Source organism: Strongylocentrotus purpuratus, unplaced genomic scaffold (genome assembly GCF_000002235.5).
Source record: "Strongylocentrotus purpuratus isolate Spur 01 unplaced genomic scaffold, Spur_5.0 spur5_scaffold_3, whole genome shotgun sequence".
NCBI lineage: Eukaryota > Metazoa > Echinodermata > Echinoidea > Camarodonta > Strongylocentrotidae > Strongylocentrotus > Strongylocentrotus purpuratus.
Window position 1 is genome coordinate 30,825,105 of NW_022145609.1, and position 23,661 is coordinate 30,848,765.

Below are 23,661 nucleotides of genomic sequence, written 5' to 3' on the forward strand. Positions count from 1 at the left end.
TTTTCTATCTTTTAATTGAACTTGAAATGTATGATATAACAAATCCCATAAAATGAAAGACAAGCATGTAAGTAAAAAATGAAAATGAAAATTCAAATGTATACATTGTAAAATAATAAACATCATAACGGTAGCTGTCATAACAAATTTCCCTTTAATACCATACATTTGTAAAGTAAGAACGATATAATAAACGTAAAATGATAAAATATGAAACTTTGCATCTCTGAATTCTAGAAGAAGCTTAATGTAAAGTAAGTACAGAATCTTACGAGATGAATCATTGACTCGTTACAAATTTATGATATAAGTAACTTTCTGGGTATGCGAATATCAAACCACTTTTTCACACATGAATAAAAACACAGTAATGTCAATCATTCATATTGTACATATCTCTTGATTAATACGAAAAAGACGGCGGATGCCGAACAAAAAACAAAAGAAAACTCAAACTAAAAGAGTGGTGAAGCATGGCCCAGGCATTTGGGGGCACTTGTCATCGGGGGGAGCGGGGGGGGGGGGGCGACACCGGTCTTACTACAGGGATGAAATATGAAGGACCATGTGTAGTGTGGATGTCAGTACTTTCTTCGCCTTTTTACGGTTCCTGGAAGCTGCCCCATCTCCCTTTCTGCTCGTCGGGGGGGGGGGAGGGGGAGGCAGCGCATGCCTCATGTAGCTACGCAAAGAAAAATCAACATCAGCCAATTGCTCTTGAAAGATATATGTACAGAAATACAGAAAAAATATCAAAATTTAAAGTTTACCCGCCCCGCTTTTTTTTTTGCATTTGAGTTCAATCTTTCGCATAGTACGATAGACCTACACCAAATCATTTGGTTTAGAAAATCTTTAACCTTTATCATTTGCTTTTCAATATCTGCAGCATAATGACAACAACATCATCTTCAACAACATGAATAAAAAAAAACTTTAAAAAAATGATTATAACAAAAATAGTGATAGTGATAATGATAACAATAATGATAAGAACAATCCCCCGGGAGTACCGTCTCTGTTTAGTTGTATTTTAGGTACAATTTTTAAGACCGACACGGTTCCATCGATTTCAATGTGTTTGACTGTTACAATGAACTTTAAATCTAAATGCTTTGCATTAAAATCCATTTTCCCCCTCAATATTTAACATTTTACATAAACAACGACACAGTAATTATAGCCAATATCAAACTTAACACTATACTTATATTAAAGCATGTGCAACGTATGCCGATTCCTACCGCACACGCTGCGTGCTAACAGTAGAAACCTCACTGTGTACCCAACTGCCCATCAGCGGTAGATACAAGTTACAAGCTACTGTTATAAACTACTGAAATCATGGTATCGATTGGCTGAGAACTAATTTGTTATAGAAATTTTGCAGTTGTTATAGATAACAATTTTCATGAAACGGGCCCCTAGTATTTCTATTATACTTCTGTGGCGGTGGGTCTGCGTACGGGTCTCATTTTTTCTTCTTCTTCAAGCGGACACCTAATCGCTGGCGCTAAATAGTACTGTGTCAAAGGACTCCAACTCCGATTCTTTAGAAATAGGGACCGACTGAGCATCCGTTTTTACGCTAGATCATTTTGTACCATATTTTATTTAATTTTATTTATTTATCAACTTATTAATTAATTTTTTCATTTATAATTTTGTTCACTTATTTGTTGATTTACTCATCTTTTTATTCATCCATTCATTTATCCACCATCCATTAATTAATTTGTTAATTAATTCAATTAATAGGTATGTATTTATTTATTTTATCATTTATTTATTTATCATTATTATGTATGTATTACGTTTTGAGGGTTTGTGAAGTAAGGGGGCGCTCCAGGTTGCCCTGGATACTGCTCTGGATATGCTGCCGCACCAGAAGGTCCATTCATCGCGTCCAAGGAAGTCTCGTATTCAGACTCGAGCTGCTTCTTATCACCCTTGCCCTGCATATCACCTGCCTGACCAGGATGGTAGGGGACTGTCTGGTTAACAGAGCTGGTGGAATGATTGCCCGGCATAGCACCTGCCTGACCAGGACGGTAGGGGACTGTCTGGTTAACAGAGCTGGTGGCATGATTGCCCGGCATAGCAACTGCCTGACCAGGATGGTAGGGGACTGTCTGGTTAACAGAGCTGGTGGCATGATTTCCCGGCATGATTGATTGATTGATTTTATTCGTCAAGTATAGTACATTGAATGCTTACATAGAATCGAGAAGATACATTGACAGGATGACCCATGAAAGTCGGAAAAGGCTTATTTCCAACGGGGTCCTAAAAAGTACGTGTACAGTACGGCATGAGAATAAAATATCACAACTAATAACTACTACGAATATTACGAATAAATAATATAACATAAACAACAACAAAAATTTCTAGAACTTATAGCAAACAATGATCTACGATATATTATGCAAGATTAAACTTAAAAACATGCGCTACACATAATGAACTGTGATTTAAGATAACTGATATTACTGTTCTTGAAGGGATTCATGCTTTAGGTATTGTTTTAATACACTTTTAAAGTGTGAAAAATTCTTAACTATTTTGACATGTTTTGGGAGAGAATTCCAAAATTGGATACCATTAAAATACAAAAAGTTTCCAATTTGTCTTTTTCGCTTGGGTAAAACAAAATTAAAATGACTATTTCTTGTATCGTATCCATGGATTTTTGAGACACGAGTAAAATTATTAGTAATATAATGATCTACATCTGAGTAGTATATTTTATGGACATGGTGTAACACGAGTTGTTTAGACCTTTGACCTACATAGAGTATACCTGCTTCTTCAAGTTCATTTTTCCCGACGTGTGTTCTTGGGCCTAAGCAATTAATAAATCTTACCATCTTATTCTGAATTATTCTTAACTTATTCTTATCCATCTTGCCCAGACTACTGTACCAAGCAGCATTAGCATAATCAAATAAACATTGTATCAAAGCAAAACACAAAATACGTCTCGACTTCATGTTCATACAAGTTTGGTATCTATACAAAAATTTTAAGCGAGAATTAGCCTTTTTGGCAATTGAATCTACCAAACCTGTCCATGACAGATCACTAGTTAAATTTATTCCTAAATATTTTACTGAATCTTTACTCTCAATCACTTGATTATTATAGGTAACCTTGAAGTCACGTGTATATTTAAACCTTCCCTTCGAACAAAATAAAATACTTTCTGTTTTTCCAACATGTAAACTAAGCTTGTTGTCTGTCATCCATTCGATGCATTTTGCCAATTCTGCACTTAGTTTTTCTTCAATTGACTTAGGATTTGTATCTGAATATAGTAACACACTATCGTCAGCATATAAAAGTAATTTAGAATCATTAACACAAGTACACATATCATTAATATAACACATGAAGAGAATGGGGCCTAAAATGCTCCCTTGTGGAACCCCGCATTTAATAGGCTGGGAATCAGATATTACCTTCTGCATAGTTACCACTTGATGACGATTAGTTAAATATGATCTAAACCATTTAACACAAGCCGAATCCAAACCCATCACTTCCAATTTCGTTAACAGTATGTTATGATTTACAGTATCAAAGGCTTTTTGTAAGTCCAGAAGAACCATTCCAACAAAGCGCTCTTGAGAAACTTCATTCCTAACAAAATCCGATAAATGTATTAAACATGTTTCAGTGGAATATCCGTTACGAAAGCCGGACTGAAATTCATATTTTAACTTTTTTTCTTGAAAATATTTCTCTATTTGAGCATGAACCGATTTTTCCAAAATTTTTGAAACTACGCTTAAAACACTGATAGGCCTATAATTACCAACGTCAGTTTTGTCTTTCTTTTTATGTAGCGGTGTTACTTTTGCAATTTTCATGTCGTCAGGAAAGGTAGAAGACATAAGAGATAAATTGATTATATAATTCAAAGGTTCATACAAATTTCTCGCCCCATCTCTTAAAAATCTGGCTGGTATCATATCTAGTCCAGTACTTTTCGATACTTTCAACTTGTTTAACTCATCTAAAACAAACTTTTCTGTAACTGGAGAAAAGTGAAAACTATCTTTTGAGATGTCTTTCTCGTCATAAAACTTTTGAAATCTTTCACTGTCGGCATGGAATTTGTTCGTGTTTACTGGTAATTTACACGCTAACTTGTCAGCCACAGTTGTAAAATAATTATTGAACTCATTTGCTATTCTTGATTTATCATGACATAATTCTCCCTGAACATTAATAACTGTCTCTTGAGCACTTTTCCCTTTGCCTTTTAGACCTAAACCCTTCAAATTTTTCCATAACTTCCTGGAGTCATGTTTATTTTCTTCAATTTGATCTTGAAAATATTCGACTTTAGCTCTTTTAACCTTTCTTTGTACTAGATTCCTTAATGCTTTGTATTTTCTTGCGAGATCCAAATTACTAATATCCCTTTTCATATTTTTGTAAGCTACATTTCTCTCTTTAATTATCGCAATAATTTCATTGTTCATCCATTTTTCTGTTCTTTGCTTGATTCTTACTTGTTTAAGAGGTGCACTCATATTAACTATTGATAAAAAAATAGTTTTAAAATTTGCCCATGCCATATTTACTTCGTTACATTCTGTTATTTTAGACCAATCGGCTAGAGATAAATTTAAATTGAAATCATCTACATTATAACTTTTCATTCTTCTAATGGATATAGTTTTGTGGTGCCCAAACACGGGCCTAATAAGCTTCCTTGAGCAATAAGTTAGTGAATGATCACTTATGCCAAGGTCAATAACGCCACTTTGACATATATGCTCTTCCTTACTACATAATACGTGATCTATTAATGAGGAAGTCGTCTGTGATGTACGAGTGGGCAGATTTATAAGTTGGTTCAAACCATTTAAATTCAATATATTTTTATATTTTCTGGATAATGGAGACTTTCGCAAAAGGCAAATATTTATGTCTCCTAAAACTATGACCTCATCGTCTTTTGTTAATTTATCAAAAGTTTCGGAGAGTCTTTCAATAAAAGTATGATCTTTAGGGGGTCTGTAGTAGATGCCAAATGTAATTGGTTTGGTTCGTGGTAAAAGGACATCGACCAACAATGATTCAACGTTTTCTAACATGAGATCGGCTCTTAAATTGAAGGCAATATCGTTTCTAATAAAGAGGCAAACACCACCTCCTTGCCCAGATGTTCTGTCTCGTCGTAAAATGCAATATCCATCTATACAGACTTCTTCATCATTTACAGACGAGTTTTACCACGTTTCAGAAATTGCGATAATGGAAATTTTATTCTTAGAAAAAAGTAATCGAAGTTCAGAAATTTTATACAAAATGGATCTAACATTTAAATGGACGAAATGCAGGCCTTTTGCCTCGAATTTATCATTAAAGCATTCATAAAGTGTTGTGTTATCGACATTGGTTGGGGTACTTAATTCAGATTCACTTATACGTCGAGTACGTGCAACATTTGCAATGGAGGTTGTGAATAGCGAGTCGCAAAAAGAGGGTAAAGAACATGTTAAACAAGTCCATTTTTCATTTGGGTTTTGGTATAATCTAGTATACTCGTGTATACTTATATCTTGGCATTTGGTATGATGCCATTTTTGATATATGGAACACAGAAGACCGTTTTGATTATTCTTAACTGGTTTTTCACATGTTCTACATGGAAATTTATAGTTTGGACCGGGATTGGTTTCCACATCACCACTAAGAAGTATAAGATTAAAAATACAATTCTCTACTCGATATATTTCCGTTTGAAAGGTGGCTGATGAATTATGATAATATAAAATTCGTGATCGGAAATATATCAAACGTTTTAGTGATTGAAATCGAACATATCTAAAACTTGTGTGGACATTGTGTGAACATAATAAAAAGATAGACATATAAAATACTAAGACATTCATTTTCAAATACAACGACTAATAATTAAAAAAAAAAGGGGAATATGATTATAAATACATGTACACAGTTCACTACTAGAAAGTAAAATCCTTGCTCCTCAGCTCGAGTAAGATCATCAACGAGCCTGAGCAGGCATTGTGACTACGCCAGGCTGGGCTCCTGCAGTGTAAACAGCAGTCAGAGGTGGGGCGGCAGACCGAACGGGGGTGGCGACAGAAGGTCTTTGCGGTTTGCGTTTCGTCCTGTTCATAGAAAACAAATCAATGAGTCTTTAATTAGTCCCCTCATATCACATTCACCACAATATTGATTTTCATTTTCAATCTCTCCTCACTTGTAGTTTTTTTGCTAGATACAGGGATATGTCCCTGAGTGAAAATTAATGTAAGTATAAACCAACGATTATTTATGCGTTAAATACACTTCCCAACAATTCCCTACCTTTAACATGCAGCTTTGGAACAAATATAATAGAACCGCCGAAAAAAAATTGACTTTTACAAGAAACACAATACTTCAAGATTTCAAGATTTCAAATTTATTCATGTTTCCAACAAAACATTACAAATCAATTATAAGCATTTAAAACAAATTTAAGAAATACATGTTGGAGAGAATAATAACTTTCGGAAGACGGTGTAATTTTTGCATGATGTTTTCTGCTAATAATCTCCATTATATAGATAATGCAATGTCTGTTGAAAGGTACTATGTCCCATTTGCAGGCCAAACAAATGAAAAGGTTAAATTCCAACGGCATTCGAAAGATAAAACTAATTTAGAACTTCCCTAAAAAAGGTGGGGCTTAAAAATGTCTTCACGTGGGAAAAAAACGACCATTAGTTGTCAAATCGACTTAGGAGCTATAGAGCCAATAAGTAATAGTCTTGATTTTCAGACCATTGTACCGAATGGTCATACGTTTTATACTGCGCGAAGATTCAATCAGTTTAATTTTGGCCATCACAAGAAGTGGGTTATTGATGTAGGCAAATGCTCATGTAGCCTTTACAGCTCATTTTATGTATGTCATTACCAAAGAAGAAAAAAGCCAGTCACTCACTCAAAAGTGTCTGACAGTGCAGTCTAGCAAGTAAACGGGTTTCCTTGCATAATTTGAATATTAGGACGCTGCTAACGTTCAAATTTCACAAATAGGACATTCATGACATATTCATAATTCCTACAAAAGTTCTACAGAATTTGAGGTTGGCTGCAAAAGGGACATAGTACCTTTAACACAGAAAAAAGGTCTGATAATTACCAGTAGACACATGCACATATACACAACAGCAGCACTAAGAGCGATACTCCACCGCCAATTCCCGCGTATATTGCTATAGGTTGATCTGAAACAAGAACAGAAATAATCGAACAGATCGAGCATGCGATCTCTATTTACTGGGTGAAGTGGGTGTAACCCAAAAATGTGTTTAAACTTCATATTGTCATCAAGTTTATCCAGAACAATACGTTTTCACGACACAAATCAACTTTCCCTAAGCATAGCAGTAGCACTTTCTGCTGCTTAGTTGCCACACCTGTATCAGGTAACAAATGCTGGTTTCATAGCCTCAAATACTATACCTAATGTGCCTGAATTTGGCAGGAAAGAGGTTTCAGGAACTTTGTTAAGATGCTGAAAAAAGAAAAAGCATAAACAACATTCCACGCCTATTTAAGCTATTAATAAAAGACAAATGATATTTTCCGGATTTTATTCATTTTAACGTGTTTGTCAAGGAAGGCTTCACAAAATTGTTTTCCACAAAAAGAGCAGTCTCGTAGATTTTCTCTATTTCTCAATGTGGCCGACTTACGCCCCCAACGTCAGGGTTTAAAGTCATAAATGTGGCAAGACATTATTTTACAATTGCTTTTCTTCACCCAGGAGAAGCAAACAAGGTACTTAGTGGGAAAAAGTTCATCGAAATTAATGCTTGACGTCTTAAATTCAGATAGTAGCCAGGCGATGAGGCCAGGGTATAAACACGATTGCAGGGCCCTCTAGAAGAACAGTATTATTACTGATGAGGATACTCTTGGTATACAGGACCATAGTCTTACATCATCATCTTCTCTTTCTCTTTTGTCGTTATCTTGTTCTTGTTTTTCTTCCTCTTCTTCTGCTTCTTCTATTTCGTCCTCCTCCTTTTCTTCGTCTTCTCCTTCTTCTGCTTCTCCTTCTTTCTTTTTGTATTATTATAGTGATGATGGTGATGATTGTTATTATTATGGTTATTATTATTATTGTTATCAGTATCACAATTATCATCATTATTGATAGTGTTGTTGTTGTGACCATTATCTTTTTAAAGAGCTAAAGAATACCTGAAGACTGATCGGAGCAGTCGATTGGCTCTTCGTCCCAGTTTCCTGTAAAAGCGTTACAAATCCACTCAGCTTGGTCATTGCCATTGTCACACGTAACAGTCACAGTTGTACTAGCCGTGTAGCTATCGCTGGGGTTGACGAAAGACGCCATCAGCGGGGGGTTCGGGAGAGTACATGTGACTCCTACAAGTAAAATCAAAATAAAATCAACAATACCAACAACACAAACCCACAAAAAGAAGAACAACGACACACAAACAGAAATTTGGGCCAATTGTTATTATTATGGTTATTATTATTATTGTTATCAGTACCACAATTATCATCATTATTGATAGTGTTGTTGTTGTGACCATTATCTTTTTAAAGAGCTAAAGAATACCTGAAGACTGATCGGAGCAGTCGATTGGCTCTTCGTCCCAGTTTCCTGTAAAAGCGTTACAAATCCACTCAGCTTGGTCATTGCCATTGTCACACGTAACAGTCACAGTTGTACTAGCCGTGTAGCTATCGCTGGGGTTGACGAAAGATGCCATCAGCGGGGGGTTCGGGAGAGTACATGTGACTCCTACAAGTAAAAACAAAATAAAATCAACAATACCAACAACACAAACCCACAAAAAGAAGAACAACGACACACAAACAGAAATTTGGGCCATTTAAATTGCGTAAAACGACAGCTGAACAATGCACAATATTATTTTCCAGTTTTTTAATATTTTGTGCCTTAAAGGTAAAGACCAGTATTGGAAATGCCCCAATTTCAAAAAATGAAATGGAAGCTCTCATTACCAATCATGTGAAAGAATATGTTTTGACTAATACATGATAAAAAATTTGCCGGGAAACCGCCTACTAATTCATATATTTGGTAAATTTGTTTCTCTCATGGTCTGTGAGAGATATAGGGTAGTCCCATATACATCTTTCTGTGTATAGTGCTTGTAACTTTACGTAGAATGGGCCAAATTTCTGATCATTTTAATGATTCCAGAACCTTGCAGATGCTAGATGCTAGATGATCAACCTTTTCTGATCGATTCCACAACGTTTCTTTCACAATGCAATCGCATGACCATAACTGGTCTTTACCTTTAACGATAATGTATTTTGTCTAATAATCTATGGGGAAATCTAAGGTTCGTTTTCCATGTGTTACCGAATCATTGAAGAATAGTATACTTTAAAAAATTTGATAGAATTCAGAGCTTGAATTAGATGAAATGTCAACTATGAGTATGACACTTTAATATCTACTATTCCTTGATAAGCAACCAGGGAGGCAGGGGCTATCCCTGTGGAACCTGTATAGTTAACGAGGAACATTCATTGCCTTCTAAAAAGGATCATCTCTCGGTTGGCTCTAGGCTCTCTCTCTCTCGGTTATCTCCTGAATATGGTCTTTAAGATTTGCTCGTCGACATAGTGGACTGCTACGTGTGACGTCCTTTTAAGGCAATGGCAGTGCCGTAAAAGGACATCACAGTGCCTTAAAAGAACGTTACACGTAGCAGTCCACTATGTCGACGTGCAAATCTAAAAGTCCCTATTGTCTCTCGAACGTCTATCGATTGTCGCACAGAGCAAACGGGGCTGAAATTCGTGCAAGTGTCAGGGTAGCTTAACTCTAATGAAGGTAGGTTGTTCATAGTTTAGCCAAATTGTAAATATGTAAATACAGCATTTACTTACTTGTAAGGCAGTTCAAGCCTTTCCAACCCGCTATACAAATGCACTCGGACGACTGACATCGACTGTTAACGGGGCAAGACTCGTTAACTGGGCACGTTAAGTCTAAAAATGAATCAATTAAAATAATTTCATGCGAGCAGCGTTATTGAAATATTAAAGGGAGTGCGATTTAGAGAAAACAGACAGCATCCTTGTTTAAGGCTCTTCAGGTAAACAGTTCCGCTTTCAAAGCTCCGTTGTCAAAGGACTTAATGGTATATAGCTTCCAGATTTGTAGATTTAAAAGAAAAAACATAATCTAATTGTTTTTTTATACACTAGTAATACGCAAAGGCTCAGATCAATTACAGTTCAGATTTTCCAATCGAAGAACAAATATATTCAACTTTGATTTCTCAATATTATTAACTGTTTTTCTATTGCCACACTTTTATCTTTCTTTTGCAGTCTACTGTGCCTCATTTTCTGCTCCCTCTATCTTTTCTTCAAAGCTGGATATTATTGACTATATGCTTATAGAAAATTGCGCAATATCAATTTACTTTCATCATTATTGTTATTATTATCATTACCATCTTTGTTGTTAATATTTCAATAATCTATTATCAATGCAATCAGTTAAGAGTAAGACAGGGAGAACTCCAACAGAACAATCAGAAGTAAAGAAGAGATGGAAAGAAAACTATGACGAATTATATAATGAACACAATCCAAAAAACGACACAGTAGCAAACAGTCTACCCACCAGCTCTTCACATAAGCCAGATCTAAACATACTGAAGGAGGAAATTATAAGTGCAATACAAAAAAAACTTAGTTAGGATAAGGCAACAGGATTCGATACAGTCACTTTCGAAGAAATCAAAGCAGCTTGAGAAAGGGAACAGACAGCTATCTCTTCAACTAAATATGGGAATCTGAGAAATTACCGGAGGACTGGGGAAGAGCAATAATAACCCCAATTCATAAGAGGAAAGATAAACTAGATTGCGGGAACTTACAAAGGGTATCAGTCTGCTGTACCATGCAGGAAAGGTACTGAGCATTATCCTATAGAGAAGAATTCTCACAAGAACGGAGGAAATCCTCTCTAAATCGATTTCTCAGGCAGGATTCAGACCAGGCAGGACTACGACAGACCAAATATTCAAATAGTCAAATAGCTGAAAAATACACGGAAAAGAACAGAAGCCTGTACTGCTGCAATATCGACTTTCAGAAGGCTTTTGATTCGGTATGGCAGAAGGGCCTGTGGAAGGCGATTGGATGTTTTGGCTATCCTACCAAGCTGATACGACTGCTACAAGCACTGTATGAACAATCCCAGAGTGCGGTCAGAGTAAATGGAGAACTGACAGAGTGGTTCAAGACAACCGTTGGAGTCAGGCAGGGGTGTGTAATCTCCCCAAATAGGACTTAAAATTTAAGGAACCTGTATAAACATCCTACGTTTTGCAGACGACATCGTCTCAATAGCACAGACCCCAGAGGAACTGCAGACACTTGTGGATAAGGTCTATATTAAGATGTGACCTTGGTCTCAAGGTGAACAAGTTATTATCAAAATGAGGTGCAACCTCAACATTGACATAGCTAGCGACAGATTAAAACAGGTGGAAGATTTCGTGTAACCGAGGGAACAATTGCAGAAAACGGCTCAAGTTCAAGTGACATTAACAATCGAATCAGGAAAGCAGGGGCAGCTTTCCAGAGACTAAATAACATCTGGACATCAAAAAAGATTTGGTAGCCACACAAAGACGCAACTGTATCAAACACTTATCCTCTCAATACTGCTTCATGGGCAGAATCCTGGACAATAAGAAAAGAAGATAACAAAAGGCTTCAGGTGTTTCAAATGGCATGCCTCCGTTGCATAACGGGGGTGACAAGGATAGACAAGATCCGAAACACACACATCAATATTTCGGCCACGTCCTAGGAATGAAACCCACAAGATACCCCAAAATTGCTGTTGAAGGAAACATCACAGGAAATCGACCAAGAGGCCGTCTACCGAAAAGATGGCTTGACTGCATCTCAGAGGACTGCACAGCAAGATCCATAACAAGGCTGACAGATGCATCAAGACTGGCTGCAGACAGAAATACCTGGCATATCATCACCATACGGAAGCCATCACGAGCTCTCCTTCCGGCATGGACGGCATAAGTCAAGTAAGTCAATCTATTATCATTGTTATTATTATCATTATAATGAGTAGTAGTGATAGTATTAGTAGTACTTGTAGAAGTAGTAGTAGTAGTAGTAGTAGTAGTAGTAGTAGTAGTAGCATGATTAATATCTTACTAATTATCATTATCGTTCCTGTCTATAATTCTTGAATGAAAAACGAAGACAACATAGTTCTACTTCAGTTCATGAATATAATTAGAAATAAATAATTAAAATAATCGAACTTGTACTTATAATAACTCTGATCGATTTTTTTTCTTCTTAGATCTCTTGATTTCTTCTTACCGGCATAAATCTTGACATGGGTAGGCGCTCCTGCTGTAAATCCAGTAATTTCCCTGATTTCCTCAACTCCAATGTCTGCCTCATGTAGACCTCTAGATCCGAAGTCTGTGAAGTAGATGGAGGTGAAATAGAGAGAGATGCCAAAGACCACTATATCACCACTCGCAGCGTAAACATCTCTTCGATCAGATAGATCATCAAGATCAATCGACTCGATCACATTGTAGTAGCTCTCCGTCCAGTACAGGCGCTGTTCTGCAGAAGACGAGTTGAAAAAAATAGTCTGGGAGTTAATAAATAATTAGGAGCGACCTGATAAATGATGATAATAAAAACCGTCCTCCCCCTCCCCATTTTGTAAAGTACCCCCAAAGTGCCCCTTTTTTATCTCAGATAAGTGCCCTTTTTTATTTCTAATAATTGTCCCTTGTCATAAGTGCCCATTTTGTACCTCTGATGAGTTCGTCCATAAATGCCCATTTCCCCTTCCTTTGGGGGCAAGATTTCTAACAAACATCCTAGAAGTATAAACTAAACCTTAATTCTATGTTATTTTGAACGACCAGAGTAAAAACTCTTTCTATCTCCAGGTGATATCAATTCCCATTGCCTTCGTGTACACAGTGTATACATTTCACTTAACTAATCATCATAGTTGAAAGCTTGCATAACAAATTTAAGGTTGGTAAAAGCTTAAAAAACTACATGTTATCATTATCCCCAACTGGTGAAATTTTTCTGTATAATCATCATAACAAATTGGGGATTGAAAATATAGTATTTTTTTTAATGGGCAAAATTTCGCGAGAAAGGGTCATATTTTTACGAGGTTCGCAAACATGGGAAAATGTAAGTACCTCCTTGTGAATGTGTACCGGATAAGCCCCACATAGAGCTATATAAAGAGGCCACTTTGTACCTGTTTTCACGCAAGAAGGGGATCATTTAGGTTGAATATGTATTTTGAAACTATGCACTATATAGGATAATTTTCGACTCTGTTGATGATCATGTGTTACACTATTGAACATGAAGTGATACCACCGGGGATATTTCTTGTACCTTGAGAATCAAGGGCCAGGCTATAAAGTTCTTTCAATCGTGTTGTAATCAACTGTCTTCTGTCCGTTCCGTCTTTATTTGACATCTCAATCTTTCCAGTTGATAAACCTTCGTCAGTCCAGTACAATTTCCTTTTACCATAAGAAAAAGGTACACAAAAGTTGATTATGCACGTATATAAAAACAATATGTGTATGTGAATTATGTGTATAAATATAATAATGATTCATATCAGAGATAAGTGACTTTGGAGTTGAATTCACTCCAAAAGCAGTGGATGCTATTAAGAGAGTATGGTATACACACATACACACACTCCACCAGGCGCGTACGCAGGGGGATGGTTTTGGGGTTAAACCCCCCCCCCCTCGAGATTTTTTTATGTGTATGTTTTGTGTATGTTTTTTATGAAACCCCCCCCCCCTTTTGAGATTGTTTTTTTTTTATAAAAGGTGACCTTACCCCCCCCCCCCAACGGAACAAAATGTCAAATTTCCAAATTTCAAGACCAAAAAAAAAAAAAAGGTGTCCTCTTACACCCCCCCCCCCTCCCCCCCCACTGAGCGACTTTTCGGCTGGCTGAGTCGTTGCGATTTTTTTGGACTCCCCCCCCCCAAAAAAGGGTCTTCTTACCCCCCCCCCCCCCCCCCCCCCACTGAGCGACTTTTCGGCCGGCGCGATTTTCAAATTTTCCTGAGTCGTTGCGAAATTTTGGGCCCGATTTTAAACCCCCCCCCCCCCCTTGAAAAAAAATCCTGCGTCACTGCACTCCACACACGCACAGAAAGACACTCACACGGGTATTCTTGTTGAATGACCATTTAGTCTCATATTGGTCAGGTTGATTGCGCACTGATTTTTATTAGCCTTTGAATTTTTGCTTTCCATGCACATACGTTTTGTATTACGTTTGAAAATACCTTTATAGGAGGTCTGCCCCTAACACACCATAGCCTGTGGAACGGGGGAAGGCCTCGAAAATTACATTTCTAGAAATGTCATTTTCTGTCCTTTCATATAACACCTCAATCAGGAAATTAGAGCCAGGAATAACAAAATTCTATTTGTTTAAAGTAATGCTTGCATTTCCATATTTTTATTAAACGAATCCATTCCACTGGCTGCCTTCAATAACAACAAACAAAGAGGACGAAAGACTTCATGCGTGGCTGATTGTCAATGAAGCAGGGCTCCCACTTATGCATAGTTCACACCGACGCCGAATGTCGCGCTTTAAATCGGCGATCAATTCGGCGTCATTTTTTTTCAAAAAATCTTACGATCTCCTGAGATATGTTATGCTAAGTTCACACCGACGTCGAATTGATGGCGAATTAAATCGGCGAGCAAAGCGGCGGCAAAGCGTAACAAAGCTTAATTAAAGCGTAAAGACCGTAATAGAGCGTGAGAAAGCTTTGAGCAATTCGGGACATTCGGCAAGAGCGCCAAAAATTTAAACTCTGTTAAGCTTTCCTACGCTTTGAGCAAAACGTTGATAAGCTTTTTGACGCTTTGATAAGCTTTAATACGCTCTCCCCGCTTTACGCAATTCGTGACAGATCGCCTCAAATTTTTAAACAGTTTAACATTTTTTGGCGCTCTTGCCGAATGTCCCGAATTGCTCAAAGCTTTCTCACGCTCTATTACGGTCTTTACGCTTTAATTAAGCTTTGTTACGCTTTGCCGCCGCTTTGCTCGCCGATTTAATTCGCCATCAATTCGGCGTCGGTGTGAACTTAGCATTAGCCGAGTTGTATTAGCGAGGTAAAGCGGGTTGTGGTGAGTGGCCGCGAAGAGGCACTCGCAATAACTCGCGAAAGCTCTTCTTGTAACTCGCGACAAATTGGTAATGGCTCTTTTACAACATTCCATGACTCTCCTTGAAGTCGCGAGCAGTTCCAAAATTTTCACTGATTCGTTGTAACTCGAGGTGAACTCGCTTACACTCGTAATATACTCGCATTACTCGTAACAAGCTCGCGCTGCACTCTTCATAAGATGGCGAGTTGCTACGAGTTATGAAGAGTGCAGCGCGTGCTTTTTACGAGTAATGCGAGTATATTACGAGTGTTAAGCAAATTCACCTCGGGTTACAACGAATCATCGAAAATTTTGAACATGTTCAAAATTTTCACCGATACGTTGTTACTCGAGGTGAATTCGTTGTTACTCGAGGTTAACTCGCTTACACTCATAATATACTCGCATTACTCGTAACAAGCTCGCGCTGCACTCTGCATAAGTTGGCGAGTTGCTACGAGTTATGAAGAGTGCAGCGCGAGCTTGTTACGAGTAATGCGAGTATATTACGAGTGTAGGCGAGTTCACCTTGAGTTACAACGAGTCGACGAAAAATTTGAACAAGTTTAAAATGTTGGACCTGCTCGCGACTTTGAGGAGAGTCGTGGAATGTTGTAAAGAGTTACGCTAAGCCATACTGAATTGTTGCGATATCGTTCAGTAGGTCCTAAGGAAGCCCTGTACCAAAAATGGCGCTTTTATCACGGTAATTTCGCTAGGCCACCTGACTAAAAGAGTTAGGCCGAGCCATACCGAGTTATCCCGAGTAACAAAAAGTGCTGTTCGCGAGTTATTGCGAGTGCCTCTTTGAGGCAACTCACCACAACTCGCAATAACTCGCTAATACAACTCGGCTAAGTGGGAGCCCTGCTTTGGATCTTTTATCAACTCTGTTTGTTGATACGGCAGTTAAAAAGGATTCGTTTAATACAATTATGGAAATGCAACCGTTATTTTAAACAAACAGAACTTTGTTATTCCTGGCTCATTTTTCCTGATTGAGGTGTCATATGAAAGGGCGGAAAATGAACTCACAGGAAATGTAATTTTCTCTTTGAAATTCAGATACCGCCCGCCAAATGACTTCTTGGTACACTCTCTTCAAATTCTTTTTAATCACTCATGCGTGAAATATGCATCATATGACTTGCATTAAGTGAAAGAGGGGGACCTAAGCTTTACGAATATGTGTCATTTATTAATTTTAATTGTGATTAAGTTATGATAAAACATCGATAATTATCGGTTTCGTTTTTTCTCGGACGCACTGTATACAGTGTGTCCCAGAAAAAACGAAACCGAGGTTATGGAAAGATGATTCAGGGTTAATACAATTCCTCGAGGTTGATTTTATAAGCTGTAATACTTATTTCCATATTTCAGGTAAAAAAATACAGTTTTGGGAAGTTTTTTTTTAAGTATTGCATGGAGCCATATATACTAATGAGCATCTTTATAGACTTGGTTTTGTTGGTGATAATTTATTTTCGTTTTGTAAGCAGAAAATAGAAACATAGAAACATTTATTTTTATCTTGCGGGAGCGTTCAAAGGATATGGCAGGCTTTAGTACAACTTGTTTAGTTAGATGAAATTAAAGATTTAGAATGGCGAGATATATTTGATGGGTTGGCAGGTAGTTCGTATAGAATAAAAATGTGTAATACTATAATTTTCATGGTGAAGTATGTTACATTTATGTCAAGACCGGAGGGGGGGGGGGGCGATTACCAACTTTAGAAAAGATTTTAAAAAAAAAGCATTTTTAAGTATATGGATGAGGAAAAGAAAATAGCCATTAGAATGGGAAAGCTGAGATCACATTTCTTAAAGTGGGAGCAGCTAAAGACTAATTAAGATTTGTTTTCTTCACTTTGAATGACATATCCCAAAGGTCTGCCCATTCTGCCAGTGTGGAAAGTTCCTGCTGTAATTAAGGCTATGGAAAGGCAATAACATTTACAATTGACATATATATTATGTTTAGATACTTATACGTACATTGTTGCTAAGTTATATATATATACTGCAAATAAGTTTTTGTTTAATTATGTTTATATATAAGCAATCAATATTGAAAACGTTTATTTTAGATAGAGAGAAAGAGAAAGAGATAGGTAGATAACGGGGAGGGATAGAGATCGAGGGAGAAATAGGGTGGATAGCTTACTAGCGCGCGCGTGCGTGTGTGTGTGTGTGTGTGTGTGTGCGTTTGTGTGTATGTGTGATAGAGAGACAGTCACACAGGTAAAGAGAGATGATAAGTTTTGCATTAACACTCACCCTCTTTTTTGAGACAATGTGATTCCCCATGGGAGATAAAGACCCGTACTAATAATGGTTCGTCGGTTAGACCCAAGTACGCTAGCACTCACTATCTGTTTCAACAGAGTATCAGTCCAAAATATCCTGTTCGTCATTAAATCTAGGACGATTCCTTGCGGGGCTGAATGGATAAATTAGAATGTAAACAAAACGAAACAAAGTACATTTACAGAGATGAAGAAAAAATCTTTGTGCTAGACTGTATTTGACCAAAACGATATCATTAAATGGGCCAGAACAAATCTGATTGATTTTGTTTTGCAGCACAATGATGCACAAACCCTATTTTCAGATAGCATGATGACTGGCGATACGAAAACGTCACCGTCTAGATTTCATTCGCACCCTATTATGAATGAAATTAGGATGCCATTACTCAAATTGATAGATAATATCCAAACAATCCTTTAAATGGCTTATATAATAAAAAGGCCCAAAGACATAAACAAATAAAAAAATAAAAATAAACAAAAACAAAAATAAAGCTAGAATGAATAAACCTAAATTAATACATGATTGGATAAATAATAAATGAAGAAATATTTAACAAAATAAATATATGGATATATACATGAATAGTCAAATACATTCATGAGCGAATGAGTATATATATATTTAAGCCACACTCACATCCAATGCCTTGGCTTTGATCAATCAAGATTTCTTGGTTCGACCCATCAAGTGAAGCTCGATTGATTGTCCTCGCATCCTCATCACTCCAGTAAATCTTGTCGGTCCGGTAGTCGTAGTCAATGCCTGTAGGAGCTTCAACCCCGCTCAGTGGTATTTCGCGGATATCCTCGCCGTGGAAGTCGAATCCACTGTTCTCGCCCACGAAGATCTTGCCATCGAGCACGTCCGTTATAAAGATTTTGTCAGCTGAGTGGAGAATATTAGTGATAACAACAACAACAAGAACAGTTATAATAATGATAGAAACAATTATAATGATAATGATGATTAAACTAATAAACATAATAATATTCAGAAGAATGATAATATTAATATTAATAATACTGATATGATCATGTGGGTGATAATGGGAATAGTAATAACAACAACAATAAAAATGACAATGATCATCAACCTAAAGATAATGATGGTGCATGTAATGATGATGTTACACTTTTACAAAGCGCACTTATGTGACTTTAATGGCAAATTTCATTCATTCGTACGAGCTTTCCGACATTAACAAAATACTGATATATAATGGGAAAGATACATACATACCATGAGAAGTTGGTATTAAGATGGTAGACAAAAATTACTGATCCAGAGGCCATAAGGGGAATACAGAACAACAACGTGCAAACATAAGGATACGTGAGAGAAAGATAGAGAGAGAGAGAGAGAGAGAGTGCGAGCAAGAGAGAGAAGGAGAGAGAGAGAGAGGGAGAGAGAGAGAGAGAGGGCGCTCTCCAGCAGCCGTGAGCTTTTAATTTTGTCAGCTCTTTATATTTTCCCCTTACTATTCGCTACTTACTACTTTATTTTTGTCTTTATTGTTAACTTCTTATTCAGTGATGATATAGTTATTTGATAGTTTAACCTATGTAACTCATTAATGTATTCTTTATTGCCATTTTATTATGTATACTTGATTTAAATTGTATGTTGAACTTGTACACAAAGGTGACGACAGTCTTTGGACTGTTTGTTCTGGGTTTTTGATGTGATTTGATTTGATTTCAATAAATCCTTTACAAATGTGAGATATATATATGCTTCTTCTATTTCGTCCTTCTCCTCTTCTTCTGCTTCTCCTTTTTCTTCTTCTTCTTCGTTCTTTTTGTATTGTTATAATGATGCTGATTATTATTATCATTATTATTATTATGGTTATTATTATTATTGTTATCAGTATCACAATTATCATCATTATTGAAAGTGTTGTTGTTGTGACCATTATCCTTTTAAAGAGCTAAAGAATACCTGAAGACTGATCGGAGCAGTCGATTGGCTCTTCGTCCCAGTTTCCTGTAAAAGCGTTACAAATCCACTCAACTTGGTCATTGCCATTGTCACACGTAACGGACACAGTGGTATTAGCCGTGTAGCTATCGCTTGGGTTGACGAAAGACGCCATCGGCGGGGGGTTTGGGAGAGTACATGTTACTCCTACAAAGTAAAAACAAAATAAAATCAACAACACCAACAACACAACCCCACAAAAAGAAGAACAACGACACACATACAGAAATTTGGGCCATTTAAATTGCGTAAAACGAACGCTGAAAAATGCACAATATTATTTTCCTGTTTGTTAATATTTTGTGCCTTATCGATAATGTATTTTGTCCAATAATCTATGGGGAAAGTCTAAGGTTCGTTTTCCATGTGTTACCGAATCATTGAAGAATAGTATACGGAACAAAATTTGATAGAATTTAGAGCTTGAATTAGATGAAATATCAAGTTCTATGAGTATGACACTTTAATATCTACTATTCCTTGATAAGCAACCAGGGAGGCAGGGGCTATCCCTGTGGAACCTGTATATTTAACGTGGTACATTCATTGTCTTCTAAAAAGGACCATCTCTCGGTTGGCTCTAGGCTATCTCTCGGTTGTCTCTTGAATATGGACTTTTAGATTTGTTGACATAGTGTACTGCTACATGTGACGTCCTTTTAAGGCAATGGCAGTGCCTTAAAAGGACATCACAGTGCCCTAAAAGGACGTTACACGTAGCAGTCCACTATGTCGACGTGCAAATCTAAAAGTCTCTATTGTCTCTCGGACGTCTATCAATTGTCTCACGGAGCAAACGGGGCTGAAATTCGTGCAAGTGTCTAGGGGTGCGTTCAATCGAATTTTCGAAGCTAGAATCACAAACATGAATCACAAATCAAAACGCCATTACAAAAAACAAGGTCACTGCGGATAGCGTTCAAGCGATTTTTCATCAACGCTGATTCTAGCTCATTTCGAGCCCAGCCACTGCGGATCACACTCGCAGTTTGACCCAGGAAGTACAGGTCAAATTCGGCGCGCGTTTTGGAATTGTTTACGGCCGACTTTTTAACTGCTGTTTTTAGCATAGATCGCAATAATAAAACAAAGAATGAGAAGGTGATGGAAGGAAGAAACAAAAAATAACATAAGGAAAGACAGAAAGAGAAAGTGATAGAATGATTGAAACAAAGAATAACATAAGAGAAAGTGATAGAATTATTAAAAAAAAGAATAACATAAGAGAAGGTGATAGAAGGAAAAAAACAAAGAATAACATAAGAATAGAAGGAAGAAACAAAGAATAACAAAAGAGAAAGTGATAGAATTATAAAAACAAAGAATAACATAAGGAAAGACACAGAGAGAAAGTGATAGAATGCTTAAAACAAAGAATTACATTAAAAAAGCTGATAGAAGGAAAAAAACAAAGATTAACATAAAAATAGAAGGAAGAAACAAAGAATAACAAAAGAGAAAGTGATAGAATTAGAAAAACAAAGAATAACATAAGATAAGGTGATAGAAGGAAAAAACAAAGAATAACATAAGAATAAAAGGAAGAAACAAAGAATAACATAATGAAAGACAAAAAGAGAATGTGATACAAGGAATGAACAAAGAATAACATAAGGAAAGACAGAAAGAGAAAGTGATAGAATGATTAAAACAAAGAATAACATAAGAGAATGTGAGTGAAGGGAAAAAACAAAGATTAACATAAGAATAGAAAGAAGAAACAAAGAATAACAAAAGAGAAAGTGATAGAATTATAAAAACAAAGAATTACATAAGAAAAGCTGATAGAAGGAAAAAAACAAAGATTAACATAAGAATAGAAGGAAGAAACAAAGAATAACAAAAGAGAAAGTAATAGAATTATAAAAACAAAGAATTACATAAGAGAAGGTGATAGAAGGAAAAAACAAAGAATAACATAATGAAAGACAAAAAGAGAATGTGATTCAAGGAAGAAACAAAGAATAACATAAGGAAAGACAGAAAGAGAAAGTGATAGAATGATTAAAACAAAGAATAACATAAGAGAATGTGAGTGAAGGGAAAAAACAAAGATTAACATAAGAATAGAAAGAAGAAACAAAGAATAACAAAAGAGAAAGTGATAGAATTATAAAAACAAAGAATTACATAAGAAAAGCTGATAGAAGGAAAAAAACAAAGATTAACATAATAATAGAAGGAAGAAACAAAGAATAACAAAAGAGAAAGTGATAGAATTATAAAAACAAAGAATAACATAAGAGAAGGTGATAGAAGGAAAAAACAAAGAATAACATAATGAAAGACAAAAAGAGAATGTGATACAAGGAAGAAACAAAGAATAACATAAGGAAAGACAGAAAGAGAAAGTGATAGAATGATTAAAACAAAGAATAACATAAGAGAATGTGAGTGAAGGGAAAAAACAAAGATTAACATAAGAATAGAAAGAAGAAACAAAGAATAATAAAAGAGAAAGTAATAGAATTATAAAAACAAAGAATTACATAAGAAAAGTTGATGGAAGGAAAAAAACAAAGATTAACATAAGAATAGAAGGAAGAAACAAAGAATAACATAAGGAAAGACAGAAAGAGAATAAGATAGAAGGAAAACAAGGTATAACATAACGGAACAGGCCACGATAAAGAGCATGGTATAGTAAACGCAAATTGCATGAAAAGCAGGCGCGCGGTTTTTGTCCAAGCCGGAACAGGCTCCGTCATAAAATCATGATTGAAAACTCCGTCCGTTCAATCGAATTTTAGCGACCGTGATTCTGCAGAATCATGATACAAAACGCATCTTTTTCAGCGTTTCATGTTTGTGTTTTCAAACACGTTTATTTTTACGACCGACGAAAAAATCGCTTGAACGCATTGCGTTTTAAACTAAACGTCTTTAGAAACCGTGATTCTAGGGTGAAAAAGTGTCGATTAAACGCACCCTAGGTAGCTTAACTGTAATGAAGGTAGGTTGTCTATAGTTTAACCAAATTGTAAATATGTTAATACAGCATTTACTTACTTGTAAGGCAGTTCAAGCCTTTCCAACCCACTATACAAATGCACTCGGGAGTGTTATACGCAACGAGCTGACATCGACTGTTACCGGGGCAAGACTCGTTAACTGGGCACGTTAAGTCTGAAAATGAATCAATTAAAATAATTTCATGCGAGCAGCGTTATTGAAATATTAAAGGGAGTGCGATTTAGAGAAAACAGACAGCATCCTTGTTTAAGGCTCTTCAGGTAAACAATTCCGCTTTCAAAGCTCCGTTGTCAAAGGACTTAATGGTATATAGCTTCCAGATTTGTAGATTTAAAAGAAAAAACATAATCTAATTGTTTTTTATACACTAGTAATACGCAAAGGCTCAGATCAATTACAGTTCAGATTTTCCAATCGAAGAACAAATATATTCAACTTTGATTTCTCAATATTATTAACTGTTTTTCTATTGCCACACTTTTATCTTTCTTTTGCAGTCTACTGTGCCTCATTTCCTGCTCCCTCTATCTTTTCTTCAAAGCTGGAAATTATTGACTATATGCTTATAGAAAATTGCGCAATATCAATTTACTTTCATCATTATCGTTATTATTATCATTACCATCTTTGTTGTTAATATTTCAATAATCTATTATCAATGCAATTAGCTAAGAGTAAGACAGGGAGAACTCTAACAGAACAATCAGAAGTAAAGAAGAGATGGAAAGAAAACTACAACGAATTATATAATGAACAAAATCCAAAAAACGACACAGTAGCAAATAGTCTACCCACCAGCTCTTCAGATAACCCAGATCTAAACATACTGAAGGAGGAAATTATAAGTGCAATAATAAAAAAAACCTAGTTTGGATAAGGCACCAGGATACGATACAGTCACTTCCGAAGAGATCAAAGCAGCTTGAGTAACAGGAACAAACATTTCTTACTATTTCTGCAACTGAATATGGGAATCTGAGAAATTCCCGGAGGACCGGGGAAGAGCAATAATAACCCCAATTTATAGGAGGAAAGACAAACTAGATTGCGGGGACTTACAGGGGTATCAGTCTGCTGTACCATGCAGGAAAGGTACTGACCATTTTCCTACAAA

The 23,661-nt window shown here is 36.3% G+C and overlaps 1 protein-coding gene across 1 annotated transcript; it reads right to left on the bottom strand.

The window, feature by feature from the left end:
• Positions 1-5,936: 5,936 nt before the first annotated feature.
• On the bottom strand, positions 5,937-19,689 carry LOC115928563. The gene is made up of 5 exons (XM_030995883.1): positions 19,536-19,689; positions 8,624-8,809; positions 8,239-8,424; positions 7,172-7,256; positions 5,937-6,149 (listed from the first exon to the last, which is right to left on the bottom strand). Exons 1-5 carry the CDS (start codon positions 19,687-19,689, stop codon positions 6,023-6,025), a joined length of 738 nt encoding a protein of 245 aa, XP_030851743.1. The 3' UTR covers positions 5,937-6,022.
• Positions 19,690-23,661: the final 3,972 nt, after the last annotated feature.